This window comes from Pleurodeles waltl, chromosome 7 (genome assembly GCF_031143425.1).
Source record: "Pleurodeles waltl isolate 20211129_DDA chromosome 7, aPleWal1.hap1.20221129, whole genome shotgun sequence".
In the NCBI taxonomy this organism is placed as follows: domain Eukaryota; kingdom Metazoa; phylum Chordata; class Amphibia; order Caudata; family Salamandridae; genus Pleurodeles; species Pleurodeles waltl.
In genome coordinates, this window is record NC_090446.1 from 573,068,854 (window position 1) to 573,096,196 (window position 27,343).

Below are 27,343 nucleotides of genomic sequence, written 5' to 3' on the forward strand. Positions count from 1 at the left end.
GGCAGGAGTGGAAACTGTGATGGTACTGTCACAGTAAATTTGTAAACAGTGCATCTTCCAAAGGTGTGTCTTGGCTTCCTATGCCACGCTTGAACAGCACCAGAGAGGGTGGCTCCTTACGTCACGCTTGCCCAGTACCAAAGAGGGTGGCTCTCTACACCACGCTTGACCAGTAACAGAGACGGAAGCTCCCTATGCCACGCTTGAACAGCACCAGAGAGGGTGGCTCCTTACGTCACGCTTGCCCAGTACCAAAGAGGGTGGCTCTCTACACCACGCTTGACCAGTAACAGAGACGGAAGCTCCCTATGCCACGCTTGAACAGCACCAGAGGGGTTGGCTCCCTACGCCATGCTTGCCCAGTACCAGAGAGGGTGGCTTCCTAAGCGACACTTGCCCAGCACCAGAGAGGATGGCTCCCTACACTGCACTTGCCCAGCTCCAGAGATGGCCTAGTTTGGAGGAGCTAGCTCCCCACTGCTGGTAGTAATAGAGCCCTGCCTCAGATATCAGTCAAGAGCTCTCACACCTGCTGTAGCCTGCCTGATTTGAGTGAGGGTAGCTGGGTACGCCTATTGAGGCCATCTGACTAAGACTGAGGTGCAGCTCTGAAAGGGAGTGGATTTCAAAAACAACCATGACCACGACCCTCATTATTCACCATTTTCATAGGTCTACCAATGCATCTGTAAGTTGACATGTATCAGTGCAATTGAAAACTCCATTCCTGTTATTAAAATGAAAATAACCATGCCATTTTCAATTAAATAACTATCAAAAGCCCTATCATAACGTTCACACACATAATAAATCACAAACATCGATATGTAAACTAAGGAGAGTGTTAATACTTTTCTTCTCCTTTTGTTAACCAGGTAGAACTATAAACACTGATATTTTATTTCAGAGTGCCATATTGTAAATGTAATCCATGTTTAGCAAACATTCAGAATTTCTTAAATCTATGGTTGAAAATCTCAAGCTGTTCCATTTGAATGTTACAATTAACCAAAACTGACTGTGTTGCTAATGAACGGCCTAGTTAGTTAACCTACGACTGCAGAATTCAGCTTTACTTAGTTTCAGACATACACCTTGCAACTTAAAAAAGAAATTAATACACAAGAACGGGCTTCCTTTCTTCAAAAATATGATTGATCAGTATACGAAGGAATATATTCAGAAGATTTCTTAAAATATGACAGTTTAAACTGCTGTTAATGTTGCCCGCTGTGTAATAATTTCAAAATGCTGCTTTCCTTTGCACATTTGATGCATGACCACTAGCTAGAATGATTGAAATACACATTTGCGGTCTCTTCAACTGAGAATTGCAAACCAGCATTAAAGTATCATCTTCTCTGATGGAATCTCTTTTTTGTATGCTCATTCGTCTTCCTCTGCAGAGGTGGGCTAATGGTAACTTCAGATTTCCATTAATTGTAATTGTAATTTCATTAATCATCACCGTCATGGATCATCTCAGAGAATGCCTCTGTATAACCTCCCGGGAAGTTAAGAGTTAATAGCAGATAATATGAGCAAGAAAGGTTGTTAACTGCCTTAATCAGTGAATTTTGACCAAGGATCAGAGAATAGGTGTATCATCAGATCCTTCATCTTTGTCACCTTTAGCAGTCATATGCCACCGACACCTAGGTGATTAAATCTATTGCTAAAACACAGGGGAGGCATGCATCCATTTCTTAGAATGCTTGCGCCACACTGCCTGCTGGATGGTGGATAACTGCCTGATCCCCAATGGGGTCAAGACAGAGTCCATTATACTGTAAATTAACCTTTCAAGATAACATTTCAGGGATCACCAAAGGATGCCATGCCCAGTCTTCAAATACAGGAAAATGTAATTATTATATTTCTTTATATTTTCTTTATACACAGGAGATGCCAGCTTTCTAATGATAATGTTTTGATGACCTTGGAGTTCTTAAGCAGTTGAACCTAAAGAGGGTTTTATTTAAAGTCCAATTCATTGGTGAAGTCACATTTGTAATAAATATTGAAGAAAAGTTCATTTTAGAGATCAGACCTTACCCACCTGAGCCTCCAGTAGGCTGATTAGCATTAGCCTACTGGCAGATGACCCTGCCACTGCTTTCCCTAAATGAGGTGTGAAAACTGCTCCTAGAGCAAGAAGGCCTAGGTGTGAGGTAGGTGACAGATATCAGCTTGGTAGTATTGCTGGTAAGAATCCAGAAAGAGACCAGGGTGAGACAACCCATTCAAAGTTATATATAACAGGAGCCCTGGAGAAAAGAAAGCTTTTGTTCTGCAGGCCTTCTGTAGACAGATTGGCACCAGCGTGAGAAGGGCAGCTGGTCCAGGAACCAACTAGGTGTAGCCAAGTAGGGAGGGCCTGATCGTGTCCATACACACAACTCTGGCTGGCATACAAGCTCCCTTCATGGCCGAAATATCCTACCATGTTGAATTCGCCTCAGAATAGTGCATTCTCTAGAAACTCTCTGTTCGATTTCAAACTGACTTCATCGAATAAAGCCTCCGTGTTGCCTTGATGAATGATTTTGAGTTCCATATAAAAGGTTAAGTCCAAAGGTGGAAATCTGGACCAGGCGAAGGCACGAATAGTATTCACCCGATGTGAGGACTTCGCTGGCTGCAAAATCAAAAAAATTTCAATCTGAGCTTTTCCTGCCAAAACCAAAGGCTTCAGTGGCACCTCGTCCAGTGGCTATCTGGCATCAAGAGAACTTTAACAGATACAGCCTGCATCTTTGCCTTGCTGGAGGATTTTGATTTCTATTTCAGAGACTGGAGGCCTGATTTAGAGTTTGGCCGATGGGTTACTCCATCACAATCATGACAGATATACTGTCCGCTGTATTACAAGTGCATTATATCAAACGACAGAGTAACCTTTCCTCCAAACTCTACATCAGGCCCTAAGTCAAAAGGTAACATCTTTGATCAGGACAAATCGACTTGGTGTATCTGGTATATCTGGGCTTCATCGTGGTTGGCCTGAAAACACACTTAGGTCATGGTCAATCGCGAACCGGGACTAGATGATTTGTCTGTTACTTTTTCTTGGAGCTTTTTTCCTTAATTATATCATATCTTCCGTTCCCCATAATTTATTTTTCATTTTGTGTCATTTTACTCACTAAATGTTTCTAAATTACTTGTGGGATTTTTACTGTGCTGCGTTTTGACTTTTTGACTATATTGTACTGCTAAATATAGAGTTTTCTAAGTTAAGCATGTCTGCTCTGTGTCATATCTACCAGGGGGCTGAACCAAGGTTTCAATGATTGAAACTCTGTTTTACAATGCAAAGTTTGTGGCCTAATTCACGGTGGAGGTCTCCCATTAGCACCAATTTCTTACACTGATCTACTGTTTTAAATTAAAAATTGGTGAAGAAGTGCAGTCCGCCTATTCAAGAATGATGGTGTTAGTGAGACAGGGTAATATTAGTATAATTCCTGCTTTCAAATTTGCAATATTCACATGCAGAGTCCAACCTCCACCACAGTTTCCTGTTCCAGAAAGGTGATAATATGAAGCCAGGTACAGGCTAAAAACATATTTGAAGCAACATGAAAAGATTTTTCCTTTCAACTGTATCTCTAGTTTGGCACAGTCCAGATATTTACAAACTGTATAATAGTGTTAGTCACCTTGCTTGTAAGTGCTCTTAGTTTGGGCAGATAAGAAGGCACAAAAGAAAAAAGGGATTTTTTGCCCAGAATCAAACAATTTTATCCAAGTGCAAACACAAAAACTGAACCTTAGGTCAAACAGGCCCAGAACCTACAAATCAATCACTAAATGACATTTGTTTCTTATCTATATGTTGGCCACCTCTCTCTTTTGTGCACACTCTCACAGACACACACACACCATTCATGCATGTTACCACCCATAGGAACTCACTTTCACAGTAAAATGTCTGGAAATCTCCCACTGGAAGCCAAAATCGAAAACCAGGGGTAATTGAACCGTAAAATTCACAGGAACGTCTTGGCGGCCAAGGTTTTGTACCTGTGAGATGAAAAAAGAGCAGCAGGTTGGAAGGGACGGAAGAGAAGCTAAAGCTATCTCCAGCAGGAAAAGAGATGATCTTTTTCGGATGTATGTGTAAACTTTACCTGGTACGAGTGAAATAGCAGTCTCTTCTCCGGGTCTCTGGTAGAGAAGTTGAGGTAGGTGATGGACTCTAGTCTGGCAAAAAGAAAAGGAAAAAGGATTGGTGTCTGAGAGAATCAGGCATGGCATAGTGAAATTGCCTGCAAGTGAGGACCCCTGAAGCTAGCAAACTGTCCTGCTTTTTGGAATATCAGAGAACTCTTTGCAGTCTACTGATTTTTCCTCCTTAGGTTCTGACTCAGAGGAAAGCATTTACAAGAAGTGGACTGTTCTTTTGGGCAGTCAAAAAAAATGCTGCTACTGAAAAAAGTCAAAGGCCCAGATTTACAAAGGTATTGCATCGGATTTACATTACTTTTTTAACACAGACATGACACAAAATGCTTTTCGGGATTTGGAAAACAAGGAAAATTGGTATTTGCATTGATTTGTAAGGAAAAGTAAGGCAAACCAACGCAAAGCGATTGATTGCTTTACTTTGCTCCAATGGAGCATCCACTACGTGGTACATGAGTGTTCTTGTGCAACCACCCATGGTTTTTGATGAATCTGTCTACTAACACAAGTAGATAGGGGTTTGTGCCAGAAGAAAATGCCACTTAAAAGCAGGTGTAAAAAGAAGAAATATTTTTATTTCGCTTTTTTTTCTGACTTTGTATGTGTGCTGTACAGTACAGCACACATGCAAAGTGGGAAAAGTTTTAGGCATAGTATTTTGTACTGGAAGTGTACCCTTTCAGTACAAATCTATGCTAGACTCACACATACACACTTGCACCAAGGTGCAAAGGTGTGTGGGTGGTGCACGGCTGCCTGATTGTGAGCTGGTGCTAGGGAAAGGGGAGGAGAGTGCCATATCTCTTCAGAACTGGAGCTCCCCTGCTCTCCCCCTGTCACATAACGCAGCACAGGAACTTTGGGTGCTGCTCTGTGTGGTGTGGCAGGTGCATACATCACAGAGTCAAGTGTGGCACTTTTAGGCTAACACTCGACATGGAATGATCCTGCCCAGTCATTACTGGCCAAAAGGAAGCACAAGGCCTTCCATAATGGTCCTGCGTTTTCACACAGGTTTACCTGGCTCTAGGAAGTGTCTGGCAGTGACGTATTTAAATTCTATTGATTTTGACCCCATCCCGCTAATGGTTTGTTACCCCATTAATCACCAATTTGGCATCCAAATTCTGCCTCCTCTTACAACGCAAGTGCCACGGATGTTTTCAATAACACTACTTCTTGAGGGGGTTGGGCTGGGGTTGTAGTGAACACATCATTCACACATATACACCAGCAGAGATCTCACACATCAATTCTTAAGTCTTCCTTCTTAGGAAGATAATTCCATAGTGAGTGAAGTTGAATGAAGTTGAATAAAAGATCTCTTCTTCCAATTACCAGAGTTAGAGGGTGTTCCTTGGGTTCTAGGGCAGCATGTTAATAGTTTGACATTGCCACTAAGCTTCCATGTATGCTAAAGAACCCGTACATTTCTGGTTTCAATATGTACCTTATAGGTTTGGCTATACCTTACTATCGGCGTCAACAGCAGGGTAAGGTCTATTGCTAGGGATCTGTACTTACCCTTTAACAATAATGTTGGTGGCTTGCAACACAGGGATGTCCTTTATTGCTATATTGTCATCCAGTGTTCCATTCTCATTCTCACTGGGAAGAGAGAAGATCATTTCAAATTAGAAGGCATACCTTTTCAGTCATATTTTTCATAAAGGTAGGTGTGATAAGGTCAAGCTGAGTTTTATCATTTCTAGAGGTGGACTAAATAATCTGCCAATTTTTAAGTTAAAGAGTACATGCACTTTCCTCCCTATTTGGGCCTTGTTGACTTGTAATAAAAAGCAGCAAAAATACATACCTAAAAACATCATTCATTGCTGAAACAAGTTGAATTAAAATGCATTTGAATTGTCAATCAAACGTTATCAATTTTATTTGTTTATTTCAAACACCTCAGGACTGTTTGATAATAATGAATAAATGTTGCTTGCGGGCTTTCAAGGTTGGGAGTGTTAGGAAAGACCTTTTACAAGTTTTTGGGCGTTTCTAAAAAGCCTGCTCTGCTAATGAGAAAAACCTAAACTATCTTGGGTGGTTGGTTACAATCGCTTATTGGAGCTTAAAACTTGTTTGTCCGATAAAAGTAAATAAATATTTAGAATCTTATTTAAAAAGGGGCTTAATTGCTAACAAAAGTAAACAGAATTTTAGTTTTAAAAAAAGTTAAGTTTGCTCATAAAGCATTGAGCATTCTAACAACCGGTCCAGACTGGTCAGTTAAGACGTTGAAAAGTTTTGATAAAGGAGTCATTAGTTAAAACATTAAAGATGTTTTGGAGTTCTAAAACAATTACTATTGGTATTTACAAAGTTATATATAGCTCAGTTGGAGGTAAAGTTGATGGTGTTAGAATTGAAATGTTACTTTAAAGTCCAAGAATATTGGTAAACGTTTTACATAATTGGGTTCATTTGTTGAAAGATTATTTAGAGATTCTGCAAAAAATGGATTTATAACATTTTAAGAATAATTTGTGGGTTTAAAATAAAGGTTTAGCTTGTAAATTGTTCAAGTAAATAATGATTGGTTATTGCAAATATTATATAACTGCTGTTCAACATATAGTGGAAGTCTAGGCGACAATAGCTTCTTCAATGACTAACGTATAGTATAAATGTCAGTGGAAGTGTCACTACGTGGAGAGAAACTGAAGGATAAAACCTTGAGCTTCCTTTCAACAGAAAAAAATGCTTAGTAAATTCTGCATTTTATCTGTTTTGCAGTTCATTTGAAAAGGAGAAACATCTGCGAGCTTCCTTCATTTATGAAATGCAAAAATAGAATGTGCTGTACCTTCACCCACTTGTTCTGCTTCATGGAAAAAACAGTTTAGGAGGCCTAAGTCCTGGCTGCGCTTTAGAACCTGTCTTAATATGGCACAGCATGAATTACATTTAAGGTTAGAACAAGTTGTAGACTTTGATTCTGCTATGTTACATCTTGCTGAACATTGTGGAGAAGAAGCAGTGCAACAGTACCAACTATTTCACAGCTTCCTGAATATTTAGAAATGATGCATTTCAAAAGATTGGCAAACCTCCAACATCATAGGTTTCCGAAAGCCCTGTTAAAGAAGACATTTTGTGGTACATCATGTCAGCTAATCCACAATTGTCCTAGTAGAACAGCAAATAAGCAGTTAGAAACACTGTCTACACTGAGTCAAACCACAATGCCACAGGTTGCTGAGAATTCTGGGAAAATCTTCATTACCCAACTCTCACTTCCTCCACCCTTGCACTCATAAACTGCCTGCTACTCCCAATACAAATCTCACTCTACTTCAAACTCCTTGCCCCCTTCCTGTGGCACTGCTGAATTGTGAAAGAATGGGCCTTCACTGTGCTGTGGAAAGGCCTTAATTTTCCAACCCTCAGTTCCTTCCTTACCTGTAGGCCTGTATGGAGAACCGTGCCCACTCGCCCCACTGGTCCTCTTCCAGCACCTGGAAGGAGATAACAAACATGACCTGGAAGAGAAAGAGGAAGCATGAGCAGCATAAGGTCATGGAGCTCATCCATTTAGAGGGGTAAATTATTTCTTCCAAACCACACAATTGTAAACTCAGTTCATTTGGTGCTTAGAAAATGCACAACAGTTTAAAAATTGTACCTTTGGTGAGAGGGACAGAAAACATAAAAAAGATTTTAGAGTTGGTCAACCACTTTATTATCTCTTAAAACGTTAATCTTAGCGTGTGCCAGGGTGATTCACAAAGGCTGTAGGCCAGGGGTCTCCAACCTTTTCTGTAACAACAGCTACTTATGATTAATGAAAATCACACTGAGCTACTAATATTAATAGTTGTATAAAAGTGACAACATCAGACAACATTACATTAGTGGTCACATTTGTAAAATTACTAGCAGTGGTCAGCTCGGTTCATCTGGCATGGTTGCAAGCAGTAATGTTATCTTATGTGTTTTTATATATGGCACAACTCACCCCGGAGGGTATTAAGGTGATGAGCAATGAATAATGTAAGATAATAAAATTGTTATTGAGAAGGAGACCCTCTGCATGGTAAAACATGTGTATCTCTGCGCTGAGTGCATAACTGTACTGTTGTCTGGATTCCTAATGCTGATTTTTGTTGTCATAGGCAAACACGGATCCTGTGTGTGTGCTATGACAAAGGCCTGTCTCTCGGACGGTGGTCTTGCTGGACCAGGAAGGATGTCCATAGTGCTACCCTGTGGTGGTGGCAGCATCCTGTGTAGTGATCAGCAGGAGTGAACAGGTCCTTTTAACCCTGTGTCACTGGAGTGAGGCCATCATGCTCACTCACCTTTTCAAAAGTTCCACTTGGCCAAAATCAGGTAGATGTAGAGTGCTGCACAGCACAGGATAGTGACACTGCACTAAATGTATATGTGTCTGGGTAGGGTACAGTAAAGGGATAGATCAGTGCTGTGCAGTACATGTATGGTTAGAAAGCACATTAGATGTAGCGCTGTGCAGTTTGTGCGCAATGGAAGCATGTGCTGGGTGAATGTGTGCTAGCGAGAAGTACAATACATGAAGGGTGAAATACTGTGCAGTATGAGCATGGTGAGTGTATCTGCTGGCAGTGTGTGTGTTTTTAAATAGCATACCACGGCACAATATAGAAAGGGTACAATACTGTGCTGTGTGCACAGAGTGACTGTGTGTGCTGGATGTATGTGTACCTGGGGTGGCACAACATATAGAGGGGACAGTATGTGTGTTGTGTATGTACACTGACTGCAAGTGTGTCTGCAATTATATGGTACATGGAAGAATTTTGGTTCCATTTTGATAAGCCCAGGCCTGCATAGTGAAGACATGAGGAGAAGAATCCCACAGGGGCGGCTCTTCCACTATAGCGGAGGAGGGTCGCCCCCGCCAGCAGCAGGAGCTGCAAACCTTTAAAAATAAAACAATAATAATTTATGTTTATTACGGTTTTATTTTTAAACGGGCGGGCCATGGGGTGACGAGCACTGAGGGGAGTGCACAGAGCACTCCTCTCAGTGCGCATATATGTTTGGCCGGCTGTCTCAGGCTGGCCAAACACACATGTGCACAAGGGCTCTCTACAACCCAGCACTGTGTTGTCGGGTTGGAGAGAGCAAACCCAGTCTCCCAGTCTGCATTGGAGCACCCAGCCAGGGCGCTCCAGCCAATCATAACGCTGCTCTCAGCTGCGTCATGATTGGCCGCAGGGCAGGCTGGGAGCCTGTGCCTGTAGCGCAGCAGAGAGCAGAGGTCTGGTAGTGCAGATAAGATACGTTTAAAAAATATATATATATATAATATCTTTGTTCCATCCGCCCTACCACTTTACCACTTTACCCAGTCGCCAGCCGCGACTGGAATCCCACCAGAAAGATTTGTGGATTGCTGCATTTCTGTTAGCTGGGTGGGGCACGCTTTAAAAGTGTACACTTTGATTCAGTGATAGATCACAAGGGAGGGGAATGAACACATCTCAGGAAGGAGATGGGGCTGATAAGAGAATCATACAGATTGGACCTGGGAGCCTCTGATTAATCTTTTGATGCACATATCACAGGTGCTGAAAACCATATAAGAACTCTATTCACTGTCACGGCCTGTTTTTTAGGACTATCAGCTTTGGAATCTTTCCTGCTGTGACAGACAGTCTTTCAAAAGGAAAGAAAAGAGAGAAAAGTAAACACTTCAAAAGAAGCAGAACCACAACATACAACTCCAAAGACCCTGGCTCTAAATCACATTTGGTGTCAGGAAATGGGATATAAGAGGGGCGAGGTTGGGATCCCGAACTTTTTCATCTGCCAAGCAGCCAGATGGGTTGTATGAGAAGGGGAAGCTCCGCAAGACTTCTGCATGTGACCCGGACTGGGGGCCAAGGCCTACTAGCCTCCCTGCTGGTGAGAAGACATCAACCAGGGAAACCAGGACCACCTATCTTGGAGTTTGGAGGACCAGCCCCTGCCGCCCCTGCCTTCTTGTGAAGAACAGTGTGCCCTTTGAGTAAGAGGACTGAGTTTGAGGGTGAGAGGGCTAGTGAGAAGCTTTACTGAGAGGTGTGAGGATAGGGCTGTGCACCAATCAGTCATGGCCCATGTGCAGAAGTGAATCTGTTTTCCCGCCGGCATGCCAGGAAAGGGCCGTTGTGGACTGAGTTGTGCTTGAAGTACAGTGTGGAAAGGGCCAAGCCCATCTCACCTCTTTGCATTGACCCCGTATGCCAGAGATGGCCATCGTTGATGTAACTGCTCTTTAGTACTGGCCCTGGGTGCCAGAAGTGGCCGCTGTGGTGAGGGTGATTGCACCGAAGCAGTCTGCACTTAACTAGCAAGTACCAGAGCAACCCTGTATGCCAGGATGGGCTGCTGTTGCCCAGCTGAATAGGAGCTGCGACTGCCGAGTCCAGCACATCCATCGAGATCTGCACCTTCTAATCCTGAGGAGAATGTTCCACCACTGCAGGACCCCGTTCGGGAGCTGAACATCAACTCGCTCTCTGTGTGGGGAAAATAGATCTACTGCGTCTATGAAGGCTAGGGGCAACTCCAATCACTGAGTAAAATTTGGCAGCTCAGTTTGGAGAGAGCCATCGCCGGCTGCTGCTAATGAGTTCTGAAAATACACACTTTTGTCTTCAGTTTTGAGATACATATATTTAAACAATCAATGGTTTCTATAGTAGGGTGTACTGCACACAAAAGAGCTACTTCTCGGTAACTGGACTGCTACTAGTAGCTCACGAGCTACTTGTTGGACAAGTCTGCTCTAGGCATTTTCAATCAAAGTTAAATAATCTAAACTTTGCCAGCACCCACCTGTCAACTAAACCTACGACTGAGGATTGGCCGCTGTGTGGAAATTCTTCTGTTGGGGTATTCATGAAGTGCCACAAATCTGTTTTTATTTTTTCCTTTCAGTACAAAATATATTTTCATACAAAAGCTTCAGGTCCCATCACGCCTCCATAAAACTACTGGCCACTTTCACGCACTGTCATGCACTTTGAAACTTAGAAATACATATAATTAGTGTAAGAGAGGTAGCAAAGTACACCAAAAATTCACATTTTCACAGACGGCATGGAGAAAAAGTACGTTTGATGGAAAATCATTTTGCATAAAATAGAAAGAACACAACATTTCCTCTAATTTCCTCACCATATGACTAGGTCAGGAGTCCTCAGCTCTTAACTGAAGGGGTCATGTAATGGTGGATGTTGACAGCAGATCTGCTGTAAATTGGCAGCTATGCCGTTTTATCCCTCTCGAGGTGTTATGATCTTATTTAGACACGGGAAACAGGCCCATTTTCCAAAAAATTGAGCCTTAGTGGACATAACTTTTGGAAAATCCATGCAGTCCCCCATAGGCATGGCTTAATTTCAGCCAGTGGTTGAAGGTGGCACGTGCCAGCACTGGTGTTTAGTGAGCTGGACGTGTTTTTTACCATCAGACTTTGATCCAGAGTAAGAGAGAAAAAGACAGAAATGGGAAAAGCAACTAGGAAGAGAAAGGAAAATAATGATAAATTGCCAAATAAAGGAAAAAGGACCCATAAGAGGGACATAGAGAGACAGGAAGTGGACTGAGGTATGAGGTAGAGACCCGAGGTTAAATCAAGACCAAGCAGGCATGTATTTGGCAACTCTGGCTGCGGACACCTAAGAAACACTTTGGGGCCCTGCTCGTACTTTGCACAAATTAAGCTCTATTTACAGAGCTGCTTTTCTGGCAGACTGAAGACCCGTCCTGTTATACGAGATGTCTTTTGGTAGTGATTTTTGTTTTTCGCAATGTTGTGATTAAAAAACACAGAATTATCTACCAATACGTGGAGAAGAAAAAAAAAGTTCTACTTTGGAGGCTTTTTTTTTTAAATATCAAGCAATCCGCCATGACAAGGCAGCACAACTGTAATTGACATATCTGTTGAAAGTCTCTATTTCTTCATTGATCCAGTTACTCCCAAAACTCTGAGTAGGGAAGCATTTACACCTCTAAAAAAATGGAATGATCTTGATAAACCTTGCTCACAATTTTGTGACTCCCTGAAGAAGAGCGAAAGGTATTAAATTACTTTTTATATTTAACCCCTTCGCTACCAGGCCTTTTCCCCCTTGTGTGCCAGGCCTTTTTTTGCCTATTTGGGGCAGTTCGCGCTTAGGCCGTCATAACTTTTTGTCCACATAAGCTAACCAAGCCAAATTTGCGTCCTTTTTTTCCAACATCCTAGGGATTCTAGAGGTACCCAGTCTTTGTGGGTTCCCCTGAAGGAGGCCAAGAAATTAGCCAAAATACAGTGAAAATTTTGTTTGTTTCAAAAAAATGGGAAAAAGTGGCTGCAGAAGAAGGCTTGTGGTTTTTCCCCTGAAAATGGCATCAACAAAGGGTTTGCTGTGCTAAACTCAGCGGCTTCCCAGCTTTCTAGAACAGGTAGACTTGAATCAGAAAACACAATTTTTCAACACAATCTTGGCATTTTACTGGGACATACCCCATTTTTGCGATTTTTTGTGCTTTCAGCCTCCTTCCAGTCAGTGACAGAAATGGGCATGAAATCAATGCTGGATCCCAGAAACCTAAACATTTCTGAAAAGTAGACAAAATTCAGAATTCAGAAAGGGGTCATTTGTGTAGATCCTACAAGGGTTTCCTACAGAAAATAACAACTGAAAAAGGAAAATATTGAAATTGAGGTGAAAAAAACATCAATTTTTCTCTACGTTTTACTCTGTAACTTTTCCCTGCAATGTCAGATTATTGAAAGCAGTATACCGTTATGTCTGCTGGACTCCTCTGGTTGCGGGATATATAGGGCTTGTAGGTTCATCAAGAACCCTAGGTACCCAGAGCCAATAAATGAGCTGCACCCTGCAGTGCGTTTTCATTCTCTACCGGGTATACAGTCATTCATTTGCTGAAATATAAAGAGTAAAAAATAGCTATCAAGAAAACCTTTGTATTTCCAAAAAGGGCACAAGATAAGGTGTTGAGGAGCAGTGGTTATTTGCACATCTCTGAATTCCGGGGTGACCATACTAGCATGTGAATTACAGGGCATTTCTCAAATAGATGTCTTTTTTACACACTCTCCTATGTTTGGAAGGAAAAAATGTAGAGAAACACAAGGGGCAATAACACTTGTTTTGCTAATCTATGTTCCCCCAAGTCTCCTGATAAAAATGATACCTCACTTGTGTGGGTAGGCCTAGCGCCCGCGACAGGAAACGCCCCAAAACGCAACGTGAACACATCCCATTTTTTTTAAAGAAAACAAAGGTGTTTTTTGCAAAGTGCCTACCTGTAGATTTTGACCTCTAGCTCAGCCGGCACCTAGGGAAACCTACCAAACCTGTGCATTTTTGAAAACTAGAGACCTAGGGGAATCCAAGATGGGGTGACTTGTGGGGCTCTGACCAGGTTCTGGTACCCAGAATCCTTTGCAAACCTCAACATTTGGCTAAAAAAACACATGTTCCTCACATTTCTGTGGCAGAAAGTTCTGGAATCTGAGAGGAGCCACAAATTTCCTTCCACCCAGCGTTCGCCCAAGTCTCCCGATAAAAATGATACCTCACTTGTGTGGGTAGGTCTAGCGCCCGCCACAGGAAATGCCCCAAAGCTCAACATGGACACATCCAATTTTTTGAAAGAAAACAGAGGTGTTTTTTGCAAAGTGCCTACCTGTAGATTTTGGCCTCTAGCTCAGCCGGCACCTAGGGAAACCTACCAAACCTGTGCATTTCTGAAAACTAGAGACCTAGGGGAATCCAAGATGGGGTGACTTGTGGGGCTCTGACCAGGTTCTGTTACCCAGAATCCTTTGCAAACCTCAAAATTTGGCTAAAAAAACACATGTTCCTCACATTTCTGTGGCAGAAAGTTCTGGAATCTGAGAGGAGCCACAAATTTCCTTCCACCCAGCGTTCCCCCAAGTCTCCCGATAAAAATGATACCTCACTTGTGTGGGTAGGCCTAGCGCCCGCGACAGGAAATGCCCCAAAGCTCAACATGGACACATCCAATTATTTGAAAGAAAACAGAGGTGTTTTTTGCAAAGTGCCTACCTGTAGATTTTGGCCTCTAGCTCAGCCGGCACCTAGGGAAACCTACCAAACCTGTGCATTTCTGAAAACTAGAGACCTAGGGGAATCCAAGATGGGGTGACTTGTGGGGCTCTGACCAGGTTCTGTTACCCAGAATCCTTTGCAAACCTCAAAATGTGGCTAAAAAACACATGTTCCTCACATTTCTGTGGCAGAAAGTTCTGAAATCTGAGAGGAGGCACAAATTTCCTTCCACCCAGCGTTCCCTCAAGTCTCCCGATAAAAATGATACCTCACTTGTGTGGGTAGGCCTAGCGCCCACGAAAGGAAATGGCCCAAAACACAATGTGGACACATCACATTTTTTCATAGAAAACAGTGCCTACCTGTGGATTTTGGCCTGTAGCTCAGCCGGCACCTAGGGAAACCTAGCAAACCAGCGCATTTTTGAAAACTAGAAACCCAGGGGAATCGAAGATGGGGTGACTTGTGGGGCTCTGACCAGGTTTTGTTACCCAGAATCCTTTGCAAACCTCAATATTTGGCTAAAAAATACACATTTTCCTTACATTTTGGTGACAGAGAGTTCTGGAATCTGAGAGGAGCCACAAATTTACTTCCACCCAGCGTTCCCCTAAGTCTCTCGATAAAAATGGTACCTCACTTCGGTGGGTAGGCCTAGCGCCCACGAAATGAAATGGCCCAAAACACAACGTGGACACAACATATTTTTTCACAGAAAACAGAGGTGTTTTTTGCAAAGTGCCTACCTGTGGATTTTGGCCTCTAGCTCAGCCGGCCCCAGGCGGGGCAGAAATGCCCTAAAATAAATTTGACCCCCCAAACCTCCCCTGCCCGGGAGCGACCCTTGCCTACGGGGTCGCTCCCCCTGTGTGACATTGGCGCCAAAAAACAAATCCCCGGTGCCTAGTGGTTTCTGCCCCCTTGTGGGCAGATTGACCTAAAATCGGCCAATCTGCCCCCAAGGGGGGCAGAAATGGTCTAAATACAATTTGCCCCCCAGGGCAGCGACCCTTGCCTGATGGGTCGCTCCCCATCTCTAAAAAAACAAACAAACAAAAAAAAAACACACAAAAAAAAATTTGCCCTGGCGCCTAGAGGTTTCTGCCCCCCCGGGGGCAGAAATGGGCGAAAATAAATTTGCCCCCCAACCCGCCCCCCCCGGGAGCGACCCTTGCCTACGGGGTCGCTCCCCCTGCGTGACATTGGCGCCAAAAAACAAATCCCCGGTGCCTAGTGGTTTCTGCCCCCTTGGGGGCAGATTGGCCGATGGTCTAAATACAATTTGCCCCCCAGGGCAGCGACCCTTGCCTGATGGGTCGCTCCCCATCTCTAAAAAAACAAACAAACAAAAACAAAACAACAAAAAAAAAATTGCCCTGGCGCCTAGAGGTTTCTGCCCCCCCGGGGGCAGATCGGCCTAATAATAAGCCGATCTGCCTCCGGGGGGGCAGAAATGGCCTAAAATAAATTTGCCCCCCCAACCCCCACCCTCCCCCCGGGAGCGACCCTTGCTTACGGGGTCGCTCCCCCTGCGTGACATTGGCACCAAAAAACAAATCCCCGGTGCCTAGTGGTTTCTGCCCCCTTGGCGGCAGATTGACCTAAAATCGGCCAATCTGCCCCCAAGGGGGGCAGAAATGGTCTAAATACAATTTGCCCCCCAGGGTAGCGACCCTTGCCTGATGGGTCGCTCCCCATCTGTAAAAAAAAAAAAAAAAAAAACACACACAAAAAGATTGCCCTGGCGCCTAGAGGTTTCTGCCCCCCCTGGGGCAGATCGGCCTAATAATAGGCCGATCTGCCTCCGAGGGGGCAGAAATGGCCTAAAATAAATTTGCCCCCCCAACCCCCACCCGGGAGTGACCCTTGCCTACGGGGTCGCTCCCCCTGCGTGACATTGGCGCCAAAAAACAAATCCCCGGTGCCTAGTGGTTTCTGCCCCCTTGGGGGCAGATTGACCTAAAATCAGCCAATCTGCCCCCAAGGGCAGAAATGGGGGCAGAAATGGTCTAAATACAATTTGCCCCCCAGGGCAGCGACCCTTGCCTGATGGGTCGCTCCCCATCTCTAAAAAAACAATCAAACAAAAAAAAACACAAAAAAAAAATTGCCCTGCCGCCTAGAGGTTTCTGCCCCCCCTGGGGGCAGATCAGCCTAATAAAAGGCCGATTTGCCGCCAGGGGGGGCAGAAATCTCCTAAAATAATTTCCCCCCCCCCCCCAGGGAGCGACCCTTGCCTAAGGGGTCGCTCCCCTTGCGTGAAATTCAAGCAAAGAAAAAAAACTCCCTGGTGTCTAGTGGTTTCTGCCCCCCTTGGGGGCAGATTGGCCTCATCAAAATAGGCCAATCTGCCCCCAAGGGGGGGCAGAAATGGCCTAAAATAATTCCCCCCCCCCACCAGGGAGCGACCCTTGCCCCCTGGGGGCAGAAAAGGCCTATTAGGCAGATCTAAAAGGCCTTCCTGAAAAATGCCCCCCCCCCCCCCCCCGGAGCGACCTTTGCCCAAGGGGTCGCTCCCTTATGTCAATTTCTGTCAAATAAAATAAAAATCCCTGGTGTCTAGTGGGGTTTCAAAAGCCGGATTGCAAGCAATCCGGCTTTTGAAACCCTGGGAGAGACTTCAAAGGGAAGGAAATACATTTCCTTCCCTTTGAAGCCCCTCTGGGCCTCCCCCACGTGATTGAAAGAGAAATGCAAAGCATTTCTCTTTCAATCGGGGAGGCCCCTGTGACAAATCAGCGCGCGCTCGTGCGCTGACGTCACAGGGGGGGTGGGGGGATGGAAGGGGAAGGTCTTTCCCTTCCATCCCCGCCTTGGGAGGGAGGGGGGTGCACAGGGGGGGCACGCTAGCGCTCCCCCAAGTTCCCGTGTGCCTTGGACGAGGTGACCTCGTCCAAGACACAGGGGAACGGTAGCCCTGGACGAGGTCACCTCGTCCAGGGCACAGAACCGGTTAAGCTGCTACTCAGACAGGTGACTATAAGGATGTGACGACACATTTACATTCTCTGTTTTTGGGGGTGAAGTTAAAAGAATGTGTTAGAACTGGGGGTTCTGGTTGTCAGAGTATGCACCCTGTACAAGAGGGAACCGCCACTGCTAGACAGGGTAAGCTAGATATACACAAAGAGATAACCTGTGCTCACCCTCTGGTAGCTTGTCACAAAGCAGTCAGGATTATCTAAAGAAGCAATGTGTAAAGTATTTGTGCAACACACACACACACACAGTAGCACACTGAAAACACCACAAAAAGACTCCACACAGTTTTAAAAAGATAGAGAATATTTATCTGAGTAAAATGAGACCAAAACAACAAAAGCCCAATCAGTAGAAGTCGAGATGTGAACTTTTAAAGAATAATCCAAAAATAGTGCTTAGAAGTCTTCAACGCCAAAAGGTTACTAGAGATCATATTAGACTGGGGTAAATCCAAAGTTCAGGCTAACTGTGATGGAGGGCAGGCTGGCTACAGGACTAACGCAGAGTCCTTGGATGGACTAATGGTGAACGGCGAGTAGAGATGCAGAAGCGCAGCGTTGGTTTTGATCTGCGCAGTTGGGTCGATGCATTACTGTCAAGCCTTGCAGTCAGATCCTGCATCAGCGACGAACTCCGTTGAGATGAATGCAATGTGTCATCGTCGAGCTGCGCAGCGATGTCTTCGAATCAGTGCTGCATTGTTGTCAAACCTCACAGACTCAAGTCTTTGTTGAACCGGCAATTTGTCAGAGAGTACTGCGTCAGATCCGAGTGGCACAAAGGCTCGGATGTGTCAGTTCTTGCAGAAAAGGAATCTGCAAACCCACTTCCAAGGCCCAGGACTGGATTGGCACCTCAGGCAATGGTAGGACACACAGTTGCAAAGCCCGGCCTCAACAGCAGAGTTGCAGGCAGTCATTGATGTCTCTGAGACTGCAGGAGAACAGGTGGCAAGCCAGAAAGCCCTTGATGTCACTCTGGGTCAGATGAGAGGGTCCAGTCCTTCCTCAACTGGGCAAAGTCCGGCTGGCAGCACGGTAGGTCATCAAGGCAGAGAGCAGTCCAACAGTGTGGCACTCCTTGTAGCACTCCAGTCCTTACTCTAGGTCCAATACTGTACTGATTTGGTGGGGTAGAGACCCAGTTCTTATATCCAAATGTGCCTTTGAAGTGGAGGTGACTTCAAAGAAGAGTTGCTGAAGTGCACAGAGGTTCTTTTTTCCAATCCCTGGATCCAGACTATCAGTAAGAGGTAATCAGCCCTTTGTGTGGGAATAGGCATGTCCCTATTCAAGTGCAAGTGTCTGCTCCCCTCAACCCTTCCTGCCCAGGAAGAGCCATCAGAATGCAGATGAATGCAGATGAGTGCTCAGACCAACCCAATCTTCCTGTGTTTGTGGCTGTCTAGAGGGAATGCACAAAGTGTAGCTGTCACCCACCCCAGATGTGTATTGGAGATGGCTGCAAGGCACACAGAGCAGTAAGAGAAAAGAAATGCCCACTTTCTAAAAGTGGCATTTCTAAAATATTAATGTTAAGTCTGAGTTTACCAATAAAGAGGATTTATCATTACCATTCCAATGATATGAAACATGATGTAGCTACTGCTCTCTGATCAGGAATTATGGCTTAAATGTTTTTTGAGGAATTCCTAATGCTAGCCTGTAAGAGGTGTGAGCCTCACAGTAGTACAAAATTACTTTGGGAGTTTTCCACTATCAGGACATATAAAACTTAAAAAGTACATGTCCTACGTTTTACTTACATAGCACCCTGCCCTATGGCCTACCTAAGACCTACCTTAGGGGTGACTTTTTTGTAATAAAAGGGAAGTTTAAGGCTTGTCAAGAGGTTTTAACTGCCAAGTCAAACTGGCAGTGAAACTGCACACAGGCTCTGCAATGGCAGGCCTGAGACAGGTTTGAAAGGTTACTTGTGTGGGTGGCAAATCAGTGCTGCAGGCCCTCTAGTAGCAATTAATTTACAGGCCCTGGGTCTATGGTATACCACTTTACAAGGGACTCACAATTAAATTATATATGCCAATCGTGGATACACCAATGTTACCATGTACCACATGCACTTTAGCACTGGTCAGCAGCAGTAACGTGCTCAGATTCTCAAGGCCAACAAAAAGATTCAGCAAAAATGTGGGCAAACACTTTGGGGGTGATCCTGCAGAAAGGGCCATTACCAACAGAAGAGTGCAATTTCTAACACCATCATGTCAGTTCTCATGGGGTTCTGGTGCTCGGGGGAATTCGTTCCCTTACTATTGTCAATAAACAACATGATAACGATGCATATAGACCTTTATAGACATCAAGAATGTTCTTCACAAGTCAATATCTTTAAGAAGCTAGAAGAGATGGCAGTCAGTTACATGTTAGGCAATTGTGATAGTTCCTGATATCTGAACAGACTAGTGTCTCTGAAGGACCAGTAGGAGCAGGACAGGGTAGGTATGAGCACTCAACATGTTACCTACTTTAAGTGGCATATTTATGAGCCTCCTGCACTGCCCTTGTGTAACGTTTTGTGATGCAATGGCGGTGCAAACTTTGCCCTCATATCTATGAGGCTTTGAATGGCCTCACAGATATGCAGTAAGGCAAGATAGCGCAAATCGCTGTGTTGTCCTACTCTGCACAAGGGAGGCATTCATGGGCATTGCAATGGGTGTTCCCAGGCAAAACCCATTCGTTTTGACGCATCCCCAGATTTACAAGAGCTTGCAAACCTGGGGATGCGCCAAAACCTTATGCCTCCCCAGGAGAGGCGCAACAAGCAGAAATATCCTTATTTCTCCTCGTTTTCTCCTCGTTCTATGTGTGCTGCATTCTGCAGCACACATAGAAAGAGGAAAAAGCCTCCTGGGATTGTTTTTGTGCAGGAAGGTGCCACTTTCTACACAAAAACGACCCTGCCTACAATGCAGACCATGGTGCAAGGTTGCCTGCATTTGCGCTAGGCAGCTAAAACTGTGCCAGCGCAGTGGGAAAGGACAGGAATGAGCCATATTGCATAGATACAGTGCATTCCTGCCCTATCCCTTTGACGCAGGGCAGCACAGCAAGGTAACTTTCCTCATTGCCCTGCATCAAAAGCCCATTAATCTGGGCCTAAGTGGTTTGGAAGCACCAGCCCGGGCAGCTTCTGTTTTGACTTGATAGGTGAGTAATAGCAGGTTCTGTACTAGCAGGAGCAGAATTGAGTTACGTTTGCTTTTACTAAGGCTGACTACTACTGTAGGGTTGCTTGGTTTTTAGAAATAATGGGTGCTGCATTGCCCCATGTATGAGGGACAACCCTGCTAGCTGGTACTGGGTAATGTTAATTTTACTCACCTGGGTGTTCTCTCGTAGGACGGAAGGGGAAACAGTGCAGATGATGCTCTTCTCTGATTGGTTGTTAGAGATGCCTGTCATGTCACAGATGAGGTTGGACCTGTGCAGGGACTGAGAAGAAAATGTATCATTACACGATGCTCTGTGGTTTACTTTGTTAGGACAACCATGGGGCATTCTCTTAGATGGGGTACTACTATATGCAGTATTCCATTTATCAAATAGTCGTAGCCAATATATACAGCGATAGCTCTTTTAAGCAGCACCTGCAAGCAGTGTTCGCTCGATAAGGCAGTTACTTCATTGGCTGTTCCCTCTAGTAAGCAGACCCAACATGGTTCATTCCTTCTACAAAGCATTGACTACAATGCGTTCCACCTGTATTGAGTAAGTCAATTTATGAGGTTTTCCTTTGAGGAAGCAATCACTGTATGGGGCTTTGCTCTTTGTGGGTCTTCCAACAACCATGGATATGATGCCCCAATTCTCCTCTGCATTGGATACTTAAAAGCGCTGCTCATGACTGACTTACGGTAACCTGAGACCCCCCCAATCCCATACAGTCCAGCCTCAAATCCTTTGTTCAAGGTACCTGGTCATCCCCACTAATGGTACCAGAGTCCTTTCAGACAGGAAGTCAAGTGACCCTGCATCCTCCCAACTAAATACTGTCCAGTGCCAAAGCAAAAGTGCTGTGGCCCAACCGTACACCATATCAAATGGGAGATACTTCACCTCACAAATCACCTACTTGAGGGTGCTCATCCCTAGAAGCAATATTTCATGCTTTTTGGTCAATCTTCATCCCCTGGCAGTGATGATGGCACACTTTTTAGAGTGGGGTTGAAGACTTCAAAGTTACATCACTGAAGTCTAAGGGATTGTGAACAATCGAAGGTCCACACAAAAAACAAATGTAGCAAATAACCCACGGTTATTCAGCAAGAGAACGGTATTAGTGTGGTATGTAGTCGGTGGGGCATTCTGGTGCATACTGTCACAAATATCTTACTATAAAATTATTTGGTAGTGCGCTGTTATTAACAGTCAGTGCATTTTCGATTTAAATGGCCACAAAATTCACAGACATGCTATCTTACTGATCAAACTACTTAGCGTACAAACAATAATGTATGGAAATCGTTTTTCAGTAAATATTTACCTTTTGCACATAACCAAGTAAAGTGTATTGATTTATTTTGGTCTTGTTAAAATCTTTGCGTCCATCACACTTCAGAATTTTTACAAATGTGCTTCATTTATGCTTTTGTAACTGCTGATATGTTTTGAAAATATTTGTAGCCATTTTACAGATATTTAAATGTTGTTTGTTAGAAAAATCTGACATCCTACATCATTCCCTGTCACACTCCTTATACCCCAGAAAGAATCCTCAAAAATCCTCTAAGGTTGTAGTCAGAGAAAGAAAAGAAAACAACAATCTCTATGTTGAAAGAATAACCAATAATTTGCATAAAGACATAAGCTGGCATTTGAATTCTGTCTCTGAACATATAGAAAATGTGACAAAATAAAAATAAAAGGCATTTTATTGTTCATTCACCACCTGAACTCCAGGCTGTTTATTTTGGGGGTGTTGTAGCACCCCCACACCTCTACTTACAGCGCCGTTGCCCCCTGGTAAGATGTTTCCCCTTAACCCATTTGAGGGTCTTCTGTTTTAATTACTTGTAATGAGCTGTGATCATCCAGGCACAATTGCTGCCCTGTATAAAATGAGAAGGCCTCTGACCAGAAGGTTTGCGAGTGATCCGATCCCACCTATCTTCTTAGCTTTGAAAAGCGATGATCTGGGCTTTCTTAGAACCAGGCCCACATCTTGCGTTAAATGAGTGCATACATGCCAACCGTCCCGATTAAGGCGGGACACTACCGATTTCAAAGCTAGTCTCCTACCTCCCAATTCCTGCATTTAGAACCTGATCACTGTGGGTTTAGCTGACAGCCTTGTCTTGTGTAACTCGGAGTATGCAGTGCCAGTAACCTGCTCCTGCAGGCCAGAGCGCAGCACTTGCATCACGCTCTCAATACTTGCTATAGAGCTTTCTCAGTGCTCCTGACAGGTAAGTAAAACAAACATACATGTGCATCTCTAATATTCAATCCTGCAGCAGCAGACTTGGAAATCCCATACATAACAGTAGCCCGATTCAGGCCACAATGAAAGTCAATGGGAGAAATACATTCTCAGTTTGTTTCTAGAAATCTCCCACTTTTCTCTCCTAAAATGTTGCCATGTATGTGAGCGCCTGTTCAAATAGTCCTCAGCAGTGACCGTTTGCAGCTCTTTTTGGCTCTGTCTGCTGTGCAGAGTCAAATTTGTGGCACTTTTACTATTTGTGGCCTTCAAGTGGTCAAACACTGCCTCTGTCCTGGAGAAGCAAGTGCTCCATTTAAGCAAGCAAACCTTGATTGCAGGTGGTCAGACACAAACTGTGACCTGAACCAACAAAAACTAAGCTTTCACTAAACAGTCAGACCAGCTACTGCAATTCTAAACCAAAGATCAGTGCTTTGCGAAGCCCTGGTCTGGAAGATGTTAGGCTCTGCTGGTCACGGTGCCGTCCACATGATCGAAACAAGCAATGCTTTCACTAGCTCTGGTCTCAAAGTAGCAGGTCCACAGGGTTGGACTGGAACAGAAAACAGGCCCAAGCACCGAAATTAAATTGGCCCCCATTAACAAATCAGACAACTAAAAGGTGGCCTTGCAAATCAGGGAACTTTTGAACTTGTAAAGTCACGCTGTATGGATGTTTTGCAAGGGATGTGAAAAATCATGCATTTGTGCTTGCTGCAGGCAATGTTTGTGGTAAGATTAGGAGAATCAACAGTAAACACTGGCCCACCAGACCATAAATAGGCTCACAAAGAGACAAAAAACCTACCCACACACTGACCTGTCAGACCAGCCCTGCTGGCACTGCCAGAATGCCCTAAAGGCCAGTCTGACCCTGCAGATCTATCCACCTTTCTGAACTATAACAGGTGTGCTTTCACAAACCTCAGTTTGCAAGCAGTCCGACCAAGCCACTGCTCAAAAACAAGAGAAGAATGGGTTGACTATCTCTGTTCTGAGGAACTCCAAACCCATTAAATACTCTGAAGCAAACAAGCAGACCTTTCACCAAACATATCCTGCAATCAGCAGCCACACCCCTTAATGTGAACCAAACAACTCGCTCTTCGACCAGTCCTAGCTTGAAACCACACGATAACTCCTACTGTAAACCACTTGAGCAGTGTTTTGACAGAAGCAAGTCTGCAAATAATCAAACCCGGAAGCTATCAAAACCAAAACAGTGGCCACAGTCGCTTCCCACCCTGCCTCATCTCTCCATTTTCATGAGTCTTGGGGCGTGTAAAGTTTGTATTACTCGAGCAATGGTTTGCATAGGTCTAGATTAATAGTCTTCACAGACTAAGGATATTACCAGATTTTCCTTCACCTACGTCCAGCAGTAGACTTTCGCACCGAAGTATTACTAGGCCTGGAAAACACTGTTTTGCTTTTCGTTATGAGTGACTCAACAAGTGTGAGGAGGGGGAATGTTAAATTACATTCACAGACACAAAGTTGGAAATGGGAAGCCTGCTTTACTAAAAAAAACTCCGGTTTTCACTCAAAATACATGTAGGTTGCAATACAAACACCCCATATCCTTGCACACCATTAGTCAGATATACATACTGCAATGAACAGAAGTAACTGCATTGTCTGGGAATCATCAGACCCAGATGTGTACTGAATCAGATCATCGTCATGTTGACAAGGCCTTGTCTGAGAGTTGCCCCAACTGGCTAAATCCTGATGGAAGGAAGGTCTTTGAGAAGCTCTTGCTGCAAGCATTCTGAAGGTGTGGATCCTGAATATCGAGTAGGGTATATAGTTATAGGGTAAGGTCCTAGTCATGTTATTGAGGACAATAATATCAAGAAGCAAGCATGTGTAGATGTTCCATACCTAACTCTACATCTAAGTAGATTGGCGATATTTATCATCAAGCTATGTTGATATGGAGTTAAGAGTGGTAAAGCCATACTTCCTTATAGGCACTCACCTACATCAATATTTCCTATTCGATATTCCAGACTACAACTCAGCAGCCTCTGACCTAAAAGCCATGAAGAGGACTCAATCACCGTGACCTGCAAGCATTTTGTCTATCTACTATTCTCAAATAAATCATAGATGTTTACACTGATCCTGGTTGATAGGCGAGTTTAGCAACTGACTTTGACCAGACCTGACATGTGAATAGCTAGACCCTGCCACTGTCCTTAACTAAACACACTGCATTGTGAGCAATTCTTGTCTGTAAGCTGTCCGATTCACTTGGAGCCCCTAACAAATGAGTGACCATTCAATAAAACAATTGGGACTGCAGAAGCAGCAAACCTAAGTTTGAAAGCGGACCTTCTCAATCACTGTACTAAATATGATGAGTGGTGCTTTAACCAGGTATGGTGCATGTCAAAATAAACATCTTTTTGATTTTCCCTAAAACAGGTAAGCAGCACTTTGGAAACTTCTGCCAGCTGTCATCGAACAAAGGGACATGCTAGTTTTGAGATTGGAGAGAACAGCATTGAAAATACAATGAAAAGGAGAACCAAGGTCAGGCACTGAGGCTGACGACTCGCTGGCACCACTCCATACCTGAATCGTGGCCGCCCGACGGAAAGACAGCCCCATTGGATAGAAGAGCTTCAGTCGGGGACTATATGCGATCTCACCGACATTCTCCAGCAGCACAGTTAGGTTCACCAGGAAGCCACTGACTGCCACCAAAGCCACTGTCCTGTGAGGAGGATGGTGAAAGAAGGATTAGCAAGAGAGGAAGGAGATGGTGAGAAGGACAATACATTTTTGGAAGGTGAGGGAGGTATTGCTGGTGCCCAGGGAGCAAGGGGCAGCCATGCACAGACATACAGGGGCCACAGGAGATGCACAGAGCCTGAGGGGGCAGGTGGTGCAGCAGGTGAAGAGTGATGGTAGGTTCACAGGTATCAAGGGGTTGCAAGTTCTACACAGATGGGAAGAGGTGACAGTTGGGAGACAGATACCCCTTCACTTCATGCAACAGTACAAGTATTTTATCAGCTCTGGAGTGGGATTAACCCAATCCGCAATATGCCATGATGACGCATCATTGCCAGTAGTTTAAATTCTGTAGCTCAATATAAGACAGGAGTGACCCCTCCAAGATCCAGACAGTAACACCACCCACACCAACTCCACTAGAAACACTTCAACTTATTGCATTCATAATGAGCTAATCAGAGTCAATGCAGTTGTAAGAATTAAATAATATAACCACAAGACCATCTTTCGTGCCCAGGGTTATTTCTACATCCAAATGTGTTCTCTTCTCTGTTCTACATCTGAGGAGTACATCAAATGTGCATCTGTACATAGGGGCTAGTCGATGGTGGTGACCCCGAGACATTATGGCCTGGGATATTCCATTATTTCTCCTGCACTTGGGCTGGGAACTTGTAAGCTGTGCGACTAAGAAGTTGGAGATGTCTGAGTTAGCTCAAACACCAGCTTCAATCACCAAAGCTAAGTTGACAAGTATCCTCAAGGGGTGTGCGTGAGTAAGTTCATTGATGAGTTCAACATCTGGCTTATGTGGAAATATTTTGAAGTTGATCTAACCATGTCCAACAATGTTTACATCTTCTGATGGTGCCTTGGTGCCCATCGGTAGCCGTACACAATGTGAATCAACAACATGCACGTCGGTTTTACCATAAAAAAGATCCTGGCTTTTGTGCACCCCACAGTGGCAAACCAATTCACAACGGGTTATTATCTGAGTGACTTGGGAAATTAGCTCAACCCTTGTAAGCAAATTTTTTGGTTAGAGAGTTACTCTGACAGCATGAAAAACATAAAGTAGTTGTTTTCACTATGAGCACAAATTGTTTTAAGGTCTGTAATAAGGTAGCCTAAACCTCATGTATTAAAATAAAAATCATAAATAAAAATTGAGAGGTTTTTGGTCAGCTTAATCGACAAATACAAATGTGATGGATGGAAGGCTTGAATTAATCATAGCCTCCCAATCCATAGCTTTTTTTGTGTACCGTGCCACCTTAGATCAGAACGAGCCATACATAAATCAGTCTTGATTTTGTTCCACAAGGAGCAGTGGAGCCCAAACTCCCCAGTCAGGTCTTCTCTACAATGGAATACAAGCGTACCAAGTCACGTTTCAGCCTAAGTAGGCCTTTTCAGTCATATGCATCCTAGTTCCAGTGGCATAGTAAGCAGGGACTCATGTCTAGGCATATTATTGCACAAAATGTGTCACAATAAAAAATACTAAAACGTGGTGGATGGAGTGATTAATTAATCTCAGCCACTGGAAATTTCTAGGGGTCAATCCAAGTCCCTAGTTTTCTTTGCCTACAGTGTCACCTCAGATTAGACCTAGCCATACCCAAATCAGTATTCATCCTGTTCCAATAGGAAGAGTCGAGCCTGAGCTACCAGGCCAGGGTCTATTTGAACCTAAACACAGGAGGCTCAAATAGACCATAACTGCTCTTGGTTGCATGTGTTCCAGCTCAGAGACGACATGGCATGGCAGTTTGATCTGGACTGCTCCACTGAAGCGAGATCAAGGCTGATCTGCACATGGCTGAGTATAATCTTAGATGGCTTGGTGGGCACAAAACATAAAGGCTTGGGATGCGGAACCAGCAATTACCAGTGGCTGAAATTAATTCAAG

The 27,343-nt window shown here is 44.1% G+C and overlaps 1 protein-coding gene across 3 annotated transcripts in view; it reads right to left on the bottom strand.

Annotated features, from left to right (window-relative positions):
• LOC138304374 (integrin alpha-M-like) overlaps positions 1 to 27,343 on the bottom strand; it is a 242,314-nt gene that overhangs the window by 6,738 nt on the left and 208,233 nt on the right. For all 3 annotated transcript variants that reach the window (XM_069244358.1, XM_069244360.1, XM_069244359.1), the window contains 6 exons: positions 25,263 to 25,404; positions 20,582 to 20,692; positions 7,597 to 7,676; positions 5,713 to 5,796; positions 4,134 to 4,206; positions 3,919 to 4,026 (listed from right to left, as the gene is read on the bottom strand). In XM_069244358.1, the coding sequence (XP_069100459.1) occupies positions 3,919 to 4,026; positions 4,134 to 4,206; positions 5,713 to 5,796; positions 7,597 to 7,676; positions 20,582 to 20,692; positions 25,263 to 25,404 (598 nt within the window). The remainder of the gene's footprint in view (positions 1 to 3,918; positions 4,027 to 4,133; positions 4,207 to 5,712; positions 5,797 to 7,596; positions 7,677 to 20,581; positions 20,693 to 25,262; positions 25,405 to 27,343) is intronic.